The following is a 13852-nucleotide window of genomic DNA, read 5'->3' on the forward strand; positions in this document are numbered from 1 at the left end:
ACTTTTCTTGGTTAAGGGAGACCAACTTTGATCTTGTATATTAGGACGCAGCAGATTTTGCAGTGGGCATTTTTAATTATGCCTGTAAAGTCTTTAACCTTGTGCTTCATCTTCCAGGTTCCCTAATGCAGAACTCTGGACTGATTTCTTCTTCACCTTGCTGAATGTACAAGACTGCAACCACATTCCTTCGTTGGGAGCGCTGCGGGCAAGATTGAGAGACGTATTTCTGAGCACTTGCGCCAGTAAAGTGGCAGTGCTCCGTAAAAGGCTTGCAGTGTTGCTCGTGGAAAACAAACATTCACGGAAGTGAATCTTGGGACTCCAAGGCCCACAAACCCGCCTTAATAGAAAATGCTCCCCACCTTATTGTAACTATGAATTTAATAAATTTAACAGTGCCTAGGAAACAAGTATAGCAGCTTGGAAACTGGGTAGCTAAGAGAATAGGGAAAGGATTGTGAATGGACCCCAGGGTACTATGACGAGTAGATGGAGAAGAATATATTATAAAGGCTTGGGGAGAAAAATCCAGTACTGTAACAGCTAAGATGAGGATGTTTATAGAAGGGGGTCTATTTTTAATATTTTTATTGAGCAAATTTAACAAATAAAATTGTAAATCAATATAGCCAATTACATTACATATGTAGAGCAGAGATTTTAACTGCCATATTCTGGAATGAGTTTTTCAGGCTCCGAACTGTTTACTATGGTAACATCCAATCTTATAAGAACAGACTTCCCCTTCCAGTCCCCTACATCCAAATAAAGGAACGTGGGTGGCACTGTGCTCTAAACCATTTTTAAAAATAAATCATTTTTATTAGTTTTCCAATAAGAACATCCAATTAACAAATCCATCAAATCATAATCCAATTAAAAAAAATTAAAACAAAAAAACAGCCAAATTACAATCCAAATTATTAATTTTTTGGGCTCCCCATAGTCTGGACCTCTGAAGTATATCTCCAATATTTTCATTACTGCCTTCTTCTTCTTCTCCTCATATTTTCTACATTCCGATCTTAACGCTTTAAAGTTCCCAGTCCATGGCAGTGCGATTCTCGCACAATGTGTTGTTTGAGCACATGGGAACAGTGACCACGGTGCTATCAAATTCAAGATATGTAAATGGCCGATTGCTAAGAAAATCTAACATGGTTGGATTTGTCTTCAAAAGACAAACTGCCCCCAAATAAGGGGGATTTTTTAGAAAGGAAGTTGGGAGCTGTTGCAAAGCCCAATATTAGAAGCTCAGCTAGGGTCTATACCACAGATCAGGAAGGGAGCAGCAAGGCCAAGAGGATGCTGGTTTGGTTAACAAACAGTCAAAAGCTATTGGAGGCTAGAAGGCATCCTTCAAAATATAGAAGCCTCGTCCAAATATATACAGAAACTTTAGCAAAAGAAACAAGTGGGAGCATGTTGCTAAAAACATTTAAGATCAACAACAAAATGTTCTTTAATTAATTAGCAGCAGGAGTATGCGTATGGCTCAGTTAGTAAATGCAGTTGGCATGAAGTACTCTGTGTTGGAGCAGAGGGTACAATCTGTTCCTCTGCATCATGTGATATATCCTGGAATTAAAAAGGACCCTGAAAGTCATTTAGTCCAACCTTCAAGACAGGAATCTATGGCCCTTCAACCTGAGCTATACAGAATAGTATACTATTGCCTCTCATGTGATGTGAACACTCCTTCTATTAATACAATCTATGATTGCATTTGCTTTTTTAGCAGCCGCATCATACTGCTGGCTCATATTTATGGCTTCTGCGCAATCTTTTCCCCATAAACAGGGAAAGCATGCCTTTAAGACTTATGTCACACGTTGCCAGCTGCAGGGTGGTGGTGCTTGTGCCTGCTCTGCTTCTGCATGACTTAAGAGGCAGCTGCCTCACCCATATGAACCAGCCTTCAAACTGGTGTCAACTCTGACATTTGAATTTTGGCTGCTAATATCTTCCGATAATTAACTTTGCCAAACACGGCCCAGAGATCGCCGCTTTTAAGCACTCTTTACCTGTTAGGTATCAGTTTGCACAAAGATGTAGCATTTTTAAACCAGGTCACAAGACAAAATCCATTTGTTTCTCCTTGCTTTAAACATTTATCAGGATAATAGACAGGAAAAAGGAGAGATAGAAACAGCCTTCTCTTGATAACTTTTTATTGGTTTACCCCACAATGGTTGATAATGCACCCAAGGAAAAGCATTACTGTATCAAAACAGGTTACAGAGGTAAATATTAGACATTTTATACAGGTTTTAGTACTATGTATTTAGATAGCATGCTAAGTATCTTTGGAGAGAGTCAAGTATTTTAGACACATTCAATGTGCTTTTTTCCCTTTATAAAAAATACTGCAATTTTCATGATTTTATACACTTTAAAAAAATAGCACTGTGGGACGCTCTATTCATTGGAGGGAGGGATTAGAGAGCAGAGCATCAGTACCTCTTATCTGCATGTGGTAGTTCTAAAGGTGGCAGCTAGGGAGCCACCTGAAAAGCAGCTTCCAGTTATACAGCACTGTTGAAGGTAGGGTTCTTCAGGTAAGTGTCATCCGGTGAAAGGTTTAAGATCTGCTCCAGTGAAGGGCCTTCTTCTTCCGGAGGTATCTCTGCTTCAAACATGCGTTGAAGTAAAGCATCAACAGTCCTGTATCCTGGGGACAAAAAGCTGAACAATGTTAATTTCCAGTGACAGAGAAGCTCAAAGCTTATTTGAGCACCACAGTACAAATGCACCTGACAAGTTACACCATGTAAAATGGATACTGACCCTTGGGTCAGTAGGACTTCAGTTTTATCAATGTGTTAACACACTCATATCTTGGAAAATAATAATAATAATAATGAAATTTTATTTATATCCCGCCCTCCCCAGCCAACAGTGGCGTAGCGTGGGTTGTCAGCACCCGGGGCAAGGCAAGTAATTTGCGCCCCCTAACCCGTGGAGCCAGGTGGGGCAGAGAGCTGCTAGTGCGAGCGCGCCCCCCCAGATGTTGCGCCCGGTGCGGCCGGCCCCCCCTGCACCCCCCACGCTACGCCACTGCCAGCCAAAGCTGGGCTCAGAGCGGCTAACAACAATAAAAGTAACACAGCATTCTAAAATCAATTCATTTTAAAATCAATTCAAAATCAAATTAATGGCAACCATTGGGCTAGAGTTCTGTGAGGATTACCAAAGGAGGCGGTCAGACTGCCTTGGCCAAAGGCCTGGTGGAACAGCTCTGTCTTGCAGGCCCTGCGGAAAGATGTCAAGTCCCGCAGGGCCCTAGTCTCTTGTGACAGAGTGTTCCACCAGATCGGGGCCACGGCTGAAAAAGCCCTGGCTCTGGTTGAGGCCAGCCTAACCTCCCTGTGGCCTGGGACCTCCAAGATGTTTTTGTTTGAAGACTGTAAAGTCCTCCATGGGACATACCAGGAGAGGCGGTCCCGTAGGTACGAGGGTCCTAGGCCGTATAGGGCTTTAAAGATTAAAACCAGCACCTTAAACCTGATCCTGTACTCCACCAGGAGCCAGTGCAGCTGGTATAGCACTGGGTGAATGTGATCCCGCGGTGAGGACCCTGTAAGGAGTCTCGCCACGGCATTTACTCAAGGTCCATGCTAAACATTCAGCAGCAACCCTTTAAAAAGTTTGACAGCACACTCACTTTTGGAAGCAACTTTAAACATCAGTCCTTTCGGTTTCTTCTTTGTTGCTGCTCCCTCTTCACCTCCAAGGTCATTTTCACTGGTTTCCATGTTGTCTATCAGTTGACCTTCTAGTAGTTCATCCCTTTAAAAAAAAAAAAAACACCACAAAAACTATAAGCACCTGCCTTCTCAATACATTCTATACAGGGCTGCAGATCATGCTTCTCCTGTTAGGTGCATAGCTTTTTACTGGGAATGCAATTTTCTTCTTGAAAAAATGACTTATGGCTGCGATCCTCAGCAGGGCTAAACACAATAAAGTCCTAATGAATTAAGTGGGGCTTATTCTCAGGTAAATGTTTAAAATAGATCTGGGTTCTAGAGCAGTCAGGTGCCCTGCACCTCTTTTGTTTCATTTTTAAAAATAGAGACTTCATAATGTAGAAACAAACTAAGCACAAAACCAAAGGGGCACATGGGTTGCCAGATGTGAAATATATTGGCATTTTTAAGCTCTCCTACCCTACTCATTCATTCATTCTCTCTATATATAATAAGTTGACAGGTTGTGCCAATTCTTAAAACTAAAGAATCAGTTTACATGACCAAACAATGACAGCAGTTAGAAGCAAAAGTTATTAAGAATTGCAGTTCATGAGCGGACATCTAAGGGAGCCTTTGTTGGACTACTAATCCCATCAGTCTCTGCCAGCAAGGCCAATGGGAGTTGTAGTCCAACATCTGGACCACCATTGAAGGGAAAGTGGATCCATTGTAAATACATTCAGCCAAATGGCCACAGAAATTAAAACTGAAGCATCAGTTTTTGCAGGTGGCAGCTGCTCAAGTCCATTCAAATCAAGCACCCCTCAGCCATCATTCATTGGGCCATGTACATGGGACCGGAAGGGAGATGTTATTCTGTCCTTGGTTAACTTACTCCTGAATGCCCACACCAAGTTCTTGGATTTTCTTCTCGATGGCAGTTTCCACTTCGCTCTTTTCAAGGGAATACTCCACAAAGAAAGCTTCCAGAATAAATGCTATAAAGATGCTAAAAATCAAAAGTTGACACATGGAAATAATGCACCTCAAAAACAATCCTTTCACCCCTCTACCTCATGCATTCATGTGGCAGTTGGCACTGAAGTGTGTGATCAACACACCATAGACTTTCTATTTTAATTATTTTATTTATTAAATTCATACCCCACTTTTCCCCCAAAGCAGCCCATCACTATGTACACACAAACCCAGTTTCTTCACCTAGAACAGAACAGGACAGATGTTTATGCTGTACCTTAATCCCACTGGATTTTCAGAGCATCAATGTTATTCTGCTTGCAAGCGCACACACATTTGGAACATTAAATATAAGCAGAATGAGTCTGATATCACGCTTGTCATGTCCATTAGCATCAGTGGTTCTACTCTCGCTAGGACTAACTGGTGTTCATTTACTTCACTGGTCCTACTTGGGTGGAATACAACCCAATGCCCCCACTTCTATCCCCAGGAAGGAGGTGCAGGAACCCACTGGACTTACTTAATGATCATAATGACCACGACAATATGAAAGGTGATGAAGTATAGCTTTGCTGCCTCGTGAGTCACCAGGGCAAATCCACTGGCAAGGAGTAGAAAGTTAAGGACTATAAAAGGAAGTTTGCCATGTGCATGCTTACTAACTTCGCCCATCTGCCAAGTTAGGCTCCAGTTAGGAATGTAGGAAGAGCCTGCTGGACCAGACCAATAGCCATTCTTCCCCAGTGTCCTGTCCTCAGAGTGGCCCAGCCAGATGACTATGGGAAGCCTGGAAGCAGGACCTGAGTTCTTTTCCCCAGCAGCGAGCATTCAGAGGTATACTGCCTCCAGCTGAGGAGGTAGAACACAGCTTTTGCCTATTCCTCTTTTAAAGCTATCCAAGTCAGTGGCCGTCTCTACCTCTCTCATGGGAGCAAATTCCATAATTCACCCCATCCCCCAAGCTTTTAGCCATTTGGACTTGGCTAACTGCATTCTCAATGGACGCAGGTGGCACTGTGGTCTAAACCACTGAGCCTAGGGCTTGCCAATTGGAAGGTCGGCGGTTTGAATCCCTGCAACGGGGTGAGCTCCCGTTGCTCAGTCCCTGCTCCTGCCAACCTAGCAGTTTGAAAGCACATCAAAGTGCAAGTAGATAAATAGGTACCGCTCTGGCGGGAAGGTTTACGGTGTTTCCGTGCGCTGCTCTGGTTCACCAGAAGTGGTTTAGTTATGCTGGCCACATGACCTGGAAGCTGTACGCTGGCTCCCTCGGCCAGTAAAGCGAGATGAGCGCCGCAACCCCAGAGTCTGTCACGACTGGACCTAATGGTCAGGGGTCCCTTTACCTTTAACTGCATTCTCTAGCAACATTCACTGATGGCATGGATCTAAAGTGCCCCCTGTGTCCGTTTACACCAGTGCCTCTCATTATTCTCCCCCCTTTCAGAAATCTTTCTGCAAAAGCATTCCTCTATGCTATATCGTAGGCTTCTGCAGAAGGCCTGCCTCACAATTTCAAAAGCAGCTTCATAGAAACAGAATAGCTCCTCTCCTTGCAAAAAAAGGGGGGGGGCAGAAGGCATTTGGAAACCTATGCATACATGTATCTAGCTGACATTTTTTGGACAGAGAAACAAAAATTGCGTCCTAGAAAGTAAACTTCTGATTACCCAAAGATGTGTGTAGCCTGACCAGGTGCAAGTACTATGATCATTATGTCCGTGACATAAGAAAAGCTGCAGAAATAATTGTTAGAAGTTTGCCATTGATCACCGAACCTTCCCAAATGGTAATTAACATTTAGGGTTGTATCCAATTGCTGCTGTTGAACTTGGGACGTGGGGCTTCTGCTGATACAATACAGCTCTCCCCTGCACTTCCTCTCCTCTACAGCCCCCAAAGTCAGCTCCAGAGGTCTGATGGGGATCCACTGGATCAGATTTGGAGTGTGAATAGAAGGAGAAGTCCTGGGGCATTAGGGAAAGCCTCTTGCACAGCCCTGACTACAAACCTTAAAGAAATAACAACACTATTATATAATATTTTTACTCCTATTGCTTTCAAGGAGATTTAACACCGACTTTTGCATATATGCATTTGTTCTGGAAATGACTCTCTGTAGTCAGGGCTAGCCCAAAACGTTTCACTGCCCAAGGAGGACAGGATGTCGTCCCCCACCCCATTCCTAGTCTGCATACCTGAGCCACCTGGACTAGCAATTGGTTCCAGTTTCAACACTAGGGACAGGTCACTTTTACCCAACAGTAGGGCTGGCCTGTTCTGCTCATGGCACACTGAGATCTGTGGAATGCCCTCCCATCAGATGTCAAAGAAATAAACAACTATCTGACATTTAGAAGACATCTGGAGGCAGCCCTGTTTAGGGAAGTTTTTAAAGACTGGTGTTTTAATGTATTTTTAACCTTTTGTTGGAAGCCGCCCAGAGTGGCTGGGGAAACCCAGCCAGATAGGCAGGGTAGAAATAATAATAATAATGATTGTTATTGTTATAGTGTGCAGCTTTGCCAAAGGATAGGAAGTCCTTGGCGGCTTTTTACTCCCTTCCAAAGCATTTTTTAAAAAAACCATGCTGCTTTACAAAGGATATCATGCCATTGGTTGACGACAGTTAATTCCATTAGGACGACAAAAGACGACGCAATGTCATTGAAGTTATTCTTGCAATATTTGGCCCGAGCAAAGGTGGTGTCTTTCAGAGCGGGGTTTCCGCAGTAGAGGGCATGTTGCACGGTGCTGTTTCCAGCGAAGAACTGGACCTTCCCGTGGAAGATTTCCATTCCGATGATGGAAAACACGTAATACACCACCTAATGGGGGAAATGAGGGTATCTACTTGTCAGTGAACACAGGGGGAGTGAAGATTTACATTGGGAACAAGGGAAGGGAAATCAAATCAACGTCACCACCTGGTTGAAGCTGGAATCAAAGGCTGTCGGGCCGGTGGAGGGGGGTGGGGAAGGGGCCCATTCAATCATGCTTGGTGGATGCAGAACCCAGAAGCCCCTGCCATTTCCTCCCTAGGAACGGGATCTGTAGCGCCTCTTATTTGCCAAGAGGTCGCAGCAGAGGCAGCACAATGAGCTGGGGGCTGTCACTGTTGCCCCAGTGGATCTGGTCTCCTGAGGTGGTCACCTCACCTTGTCTCATGGGTGGGCCAGCCCTGTCTGAAAGTCTCCCGTTAAATGTGCCGTAAGTGGGCCAGGAATTAGTAGATATACTGATCAGACATGGTTATTTGGACACTTCTCTAGGACTTGCCAATCAGAAGGTCGGCAGTTCGAATCTCCGCGACGGGGTGAGCTCCCGTTGCTTGGTCCCTGCTCCTGCCAACCTAGCAGTTTGAAAGCATGTCAAGTGCAAGTAGATAAATAGGTACCACTCTGGCGGGAAGGTAAACGGCGTTTCCGTACACTGCTCTGGTTCGCCAGAAGCGGCTTAGTCATGCTGGCCACATGACCCGAAAGCTGTATGCCGGCTCCCTCGGCCAATAAAGCGAGATGAGCGCCGCAACCCCAGAGTTGGCCACGACTGGACCTAATGGTCAGAGGTCCCTTTACCTTTTTTACTTGGAAAATCATCCTGCTCCTAGGAATCATCTACAAATGTATAATGCTGTTGGGAGTGATTTCTAGATATGACTGAGGCTGTACATGCTTTGAGTTTGGGAAGCGGGGAGGACAGTCCCACTGCACAAACGTACCTCATTCCATACACACACACACAGCAGCTGGGTTGAATCCTGTCTTGTGTGCAAACTAGCCCAAAGCCCCTGCAGATTTATGAAAATGAGGAGGATGAGGAGGAATTTTAAAAAGGTGATGCTCACCAAAGCCAGTCCACCAAAGGTCAGCATGGTAGGTACAATGTTTATTAGCGTAGTCATGATGACCCGGAACCTAGAAGAAAACAGTGTATGAAAACTGAGTTTGGATGGGATGGGCCTTTCAGGTGTCACTGGTCAATTAAATACCAAAAAAGGAGGCACTGCAGAAAGGGGTCTGCATAAGGATAAAACAGAGCCAGGGAGCTCCAGATTATGAGACTGTCTTTGCACCTTTGGCCTCTGTGCTGATCTCCCTATCCATTAAAGTTTAGACTGATGCATCTTAACATGCATCCTGTTTACAACTCCCCCCCCCCCCTTGGGATCTAAATATGAGTTGTCACATTCAATCTATCCATTGAGAACAAAGGAAAAAGGCTGCCTTTGTCTTCTCTAGATTAGTTAGCTAGCTTGGAACTAGAAATTTTTCTATCCAAGTTATATGCTTGTTAGTACATTGTTGTTGCTTTTTACTTTACAAGCACCTACTTATCTGTAGACTTAGCTTTACAGCTGCAGATATAACGTTTTAAGTGCATTATATAAATGTGACACTAGATGGCACTGCTGAGCTAATGGCAAACACCATATATATTTGTAAACTTTTTTTTAAAAGAAAGCATTATTTTTGTATCTGTAGATGCAGCCTGTGTATGGTTGCAACAGGTTACGTCTATTGTCTAAGCAGATTCACAAACCACAGTCAGCATACTTTGCAAACTAATACCCAACAACTTAACTCACTAGAAAACATGATTTTATAGCTCTTACAGCAGTGCTTGTAAATAAAACCTGGTTATTTTACCGTTGTATACTGTCTATGATTCTTATGAGCCGAAGAACTCTCAGGATAAAAACAATGTCCAATACTTGCTGGCTGTTGTATATGGTCACTGGAAAAAAAGAAGAAGGGATGGGGAAAAGCACACAAGAAAACTAACATTATCCTAATGCTTGGACACCATAAGCCATAGGTCATTCTGATGGGGGAAAGCTGGGCTTATCTTGAGAACAACGAGCTTCAGTGAACTTAAGGCTCATTTACTCTGTCCTTAAGTTTGGGAACTTTCTCTTCCAGCTGTGTTTTGTCATGCTAGCTTGTTTTAACAAACCATGGTTAGGAATATCTCCACACCACTGTGGTTGATGCAAAACTGCAGCACATATCAAATGGAAGCAGAAGCTCTGCATCTCCTCCTTGCAGCTGCACTGGAGAAGAATGAGCTTGTGAGCATGGAGGGAGACTAGGCTTGTTTCTGTTAGGATATTTCCGTTCCACCTTAAAAGGGAGCAGGATGTTTGTATAACAGCCTGCGTAAGTTCCTGTCTCACAGGATGTTTATGTTGTAAGTTCGTTTCGTTTTTGGCTGTTTTTGCCTGAGCAGTCGGAGCAGACGGTCATGCTTTTCTTTGTTCTGACCAACGCCTAATAAACTGTAAATATGCATGTTCTGCTCTCATGCTGTGCAACTTCTGTTGTGTGAATTCTGCTGATAGAGTGTGCACAAGTCCAAGAATGTGGCTATCTTTTCTTGAGGCTTCGTGTCGCTACAATTGCTAGATACTGCGTGACTAAGGGAGGTCGATGGATCGTCCGGCACCGAGCTTGGGGCTCAGATGGACTTTATCTCCCTGGCAGTATCCCAACAACAAGGTTTCGGGCCCAGCACGCTTCCGCTGCGCCAGTTTGGAGTCTGGCAAACTGTCAGTGAAGCCCCTCCAGTTCCTCTGACAGGGAGATGGGAGGCTCAGAATTCGAGAGCCATAGACGTAATAGTCTTGTCCGTCTCTCTGGAGGAAATTGCTACGCTAGCTGGCAACACGACTGCACGTCAGATGTGGAATGCTTTGAAGATAGCCCATCTGCCAGTCATCCCAGCCCAGAGTTTGACTGCGTCGGAGGTCCTGGCTGTTTCCCAGAATGCGAGTGAATGCAGAGATGCCGAGGGCACCGGTTGCAAGCTGCAGGGGGAGCTGACTGTGATGTCATCCCAGGCAGCATTCCAGCCTCCAGGGGGAGCCAAGGAGTCGGCAGCTGAGAGCTCTGTTTCCCATGGGAACCAAGGTCAGAGCCTTTGCAGAGGCCGGAAGACCAGACGTAAACAGAGCAAGATGCTTGCAGGTGGCCAGGAGCAGGGGGGCAAGTTGCAAAAGCCCTCGCCAGTGGAAAACAAGGCTATGTTTGCTGGCACAGCTTCACCAAAGGCTAAAGGCAAGCTGCAAAAGCCCACGCTGGTGGAAAACAAGGTTTTGTTTGCCAGCAAATCTGCTTCGAAGGGGAAGGCCAGGTTTATTGTTGACTCTGCGGCCACGCGCCATCTCACCAAAGACCGCCATCTGTTCATCTCCTTCACACCTCAAGATGGAGAGGTCCAGCTGGCTGATGGAAGGACTTTGCAAGCTACAGGAGTTGGAACTGTGAAACTTGCAAGACTGAATACGACCATTAGTAATGTACTTTTTGTTCCAGGAGCTGTGGACAATTTGATTAGTGTACCACAGCTGACTGGGCGTGGTTTTGAGGTTTCCTTCAAGAGGACTGTCTGTGTCATCAGAAAAGGCAAAGAGGACATGTGGCATGCAAAGTTGATGGATGGTTTGTTCTGTCTAACTTATGATGACAATGCTGTTATATCTAATGCTGATACTTGTTGTGTTGCACAAACTAACAAGGTTCTTCATGCAGGTTGCATTCATGATGCACATCGAAGATTTTGTCACCTCTCTTGGCAAGCGCTAGCCAAGATGCCTGAGTTGGTTGAAGGTTTGGACATCAAACCTTGCAAATTACACATGAAATGTGTATCTTGTGCAGAGAACAAGGTGAAGGTTGCTCCAAAAGGCAAGGAGTCTAGCAGGCAGGCTTCCAAACCCTACCAGCTAGTTCACGCAGACCTGGTAGGTCCTCTAGCGCCCTCTTTGGGAGGAGCAAGGTACTTCATGGTTCTAATTGATTCTTTTTCCAGGTACATTCATGTGTTTATGCTCGAGCAGAAATCGCAAGCATTTCCTAAGTTCAAGGCATTCTGTGCTTGGTTGGAGAATGCTCACGGTAAACGTATTGGTTGTCTGTTTACTGATCGAGGCGGGGAATTCACTTCTCAGCAGTTTGAAGCTTTCCTGACTGAGAAGGGAATCCAGCATGACTTGTCAACGCCTAGATCGCCATGGATGAATGGGCTTGCGGAGAGAGCAAATCAAACGTTGCTGCAAGGAATAAAAACCTTGTTGCATGATGCCAACCTCCCTGAGAAGTTTTGGGGGGAGGCTCTCTCGAATTTTGTTTACAGTTTTAATCGCAGACTGTCATCACCTATTGGCTGCACTCCCTATGAGAAAATGTTTGGTAAGAAACCTAACACCAAGCACTTGAGAATCTTTGGTTCTGACATGTGGGTACACACCCCACAAAGCAACAAGCTTGGGAAGCGTGGGGCACATGGTTTGTTCATGGGGTACGAAAAAGGTGCATACAGAGTATGGATGACTAACTCTAAATCCATAAAGTTCACAAGGAGTGTTGAGTACAATCCTAAGTGGGGGGGAAATGTGGGAATTTTCCAGAGTTACCCAGAGGAGGATGAAGGTGATGTGAAGAAAGCAGATCATGCTGAGAAAGCTGAGGAAACTGAGGATGAGGATGATGATGATGATGATCAGAGTTCGGATTCCAGTTCAGTGGGCGGCGCTGCTGCTGCTGTCAGTGACAGTGATGACACAGCAGACTACAAGAGCGCAAAGGCCTCAGTCAGACCATCTGATGAGTCTGACAATGAACTGGAAGAACCACTGCTCACCATTGGTCACTATTCTCCTAAGAAGGAGGAGATGAGTCCAGAAGACTTGCGTCTGGTTCGCAGGTCTGAAAGGGCGACCAAAGGCAAACCTCCTAAGAGATTTGCTGATGAGTTTGCTAAGATGGCAACTGCTGTTCTTAGTAGCTCAGAGAAGGTGTGGGAACCTTCAAGCTTCAAAGAGGTCCAGGAGTTAACCTCTAAAGATGCTGAGCCTTGGCTTAATGCCATGAAGGCTGAAGTTGATTCCTTGAATAGGAACCAAACTTGGGAACTGGTACCGGTAGTCCCAGGAATGAGACTGGTTGGCAGCAAATGGGTCTTCAAGGCCAAGACAGACCAGAATGGCAAGGTTGTCAGACACAAAGCCAGATTGGTTGCCAGAGGTTTTTCACAGGTACCAGGGCAGGATTACCACGAGACCTACTCACCCACGGTCAAATATGAGAGCATTCGGCTGATGCTCAAGATCGCTGCGGAGGAGAAACTGCGTGTTTCCCATCATGACATAAATACAGCTTTTTTGTACGGGATTTTGGGGGAGGAGCTGTACATGCTTCCACCTGACGGGATGCAGATACAGAAGGGAATGGTCTGTAAACTGCGGAAATCCTTATATGGTCTCAAGCAGAGTGCCAGGTGTTGGAACACAAAACTCACTGAAACGTTGCTTTCTCTAGGTTTTCACCAGGGCAAAGCTGATCCATGTGTGTTTGTCAAGGAGGAGGGGCAAAACAAACTGTATTGTTTATGTTTTGTTGATGATCTTCTGATGTTTTGGAAGAATCAGGCTTTCTACCAAAGCACCCTAGCTCAGCTGAAGGAGCACTTTGACATGAAGGATCTTGGTGAGGTATCCAACTATCTTTCTCTGCAGGTGGAGAGGGACCAAGCAGGTAATTTTCTGGTACACCAAACACAGAAAATTGCTGATGTATTAACCAGGTTGAATTTGGTTGATGCAAACCCAGCAGACACACCGATGGTGACAGGTTACCAGGTAGATAGTACTGCTGAAGCGTTTTCTGACACAACGCTGTACAGATGCATTCTAGGCAAGTTGAATTTCATTGCTAGATGTTCAAGGCCTGACATTGCTGTAAGCACTAACCTGCTTAGCAGACATGCTAACAATCCTACTGTTCAGGATTGGAAAGCTCTGAAGCGCATAGCCCGGTATTTGAAAGGGACTATGCACTACAGGCTGAGGTTCACCAGTCAGAAGACTGGAGGTCTTGAAATCTTTGCAGATGCAAGTTTTGGAAGTGACACCACGGATGGTACAAGCACTTCTGGAGTATGCTACATGTACAACCACTGCCTGTTTGACTGGTTGTGCAAAAAGCAGACAACAGTTAGCCTAAGTTCCTGTGAAGCAGAACTCAATGCTCTGTCATTTTCACTCATGGATTGTGAATGGTTGATGCAACTGTTTAAGGACATTGGGGTTTCTGTGAAATGTCCTATACAAGTGTATCAAGACAATAGATCTTGTTTGGCTTTGCTGAACTCGGAGAGTTGCAAGCAAAGGACCAAGT

General features: G+C 45.0%; 2 protein-coding genes across 8 annotated transcripts in view; one reads left to right on the plus strand and one right to left on the minus strand.

Annotated features, from left to right (window-relative positions):
* BUB1 (BUB1 mitotic checkpoint serine/threonine kinase) overlaps nt 1-627 on the plus strand; it is a 36943-nt gene extending 36316 nt beyond the window's left edge. For both annotated transcript variants that reach the window (XM_053383464.1, XM_053383465.1), the window contains exon 23: nt 118-627. In XM_053383464.1, coding sequence (XP_053239439.1) covers nt 118-313 — 196 coding nt within the window. In that variant the 3' untranslated portion in view covers nt 314-627. The remainder of the gene's footprint in view (nt 1-117) is intronic.
* A 1530-nt stretch (nt 628-2157) lies between these two features.
* LOC128411274 (two pore calcium channel protein 1-like) overlaps nt 2158-13852 on the minus strand; it is a 37389-nt gene continuing 25694 nt past the window's right edge. For 5 of the 6 annotated variants that reach the window (XM_053383467.1, XM_053383466.1, XM_053383471.1 and 2 more), the window contains 7 exons: nt 9326-9413; nt 8524-8593; nt 7285-7504; nt 5197-5287; nt 4591-4704; nt 3668-3792; nt 2158-2674 (listed from right to left, as the gene is read on the minus strand). In XM_053383467.1, the coding sequence (XP_053239442.1) occupies nt 2529-2674; nt 3668-3792; nt 4591-4704; nt 5197-5287; nt 7285-7504; nt 8524-8593; nt 9326-9413 (854 nt within the window). In that variant the 3' untranslated portion in view covers nt 2158-2528. Of the gene's footprint in view, nt 2689-3667; nt 3793-4590; nt 4705-5196; nt 5288-7284; nt 7505-8523; nt 8594-9325; nt 9414-13852 lie in introns of all 6 variants that reach the window. The other variant, XM_053383469.1, reaches the window with a different exon arrangement.

Source organism: Podarcis raffonei, chromosome 3 (assembly GCF_027172205.1).
Source record: "Podarcis raffonei isolate rPodRaf1 chromosome 3, rPodRaf1.pri, whole genome shotgun sequence".
NCBI lineage: Eukaryota > Metazoa > Chordata > Lepidosauria > Squamata > Lacertidae > Podarcis > Podarcis raffonei.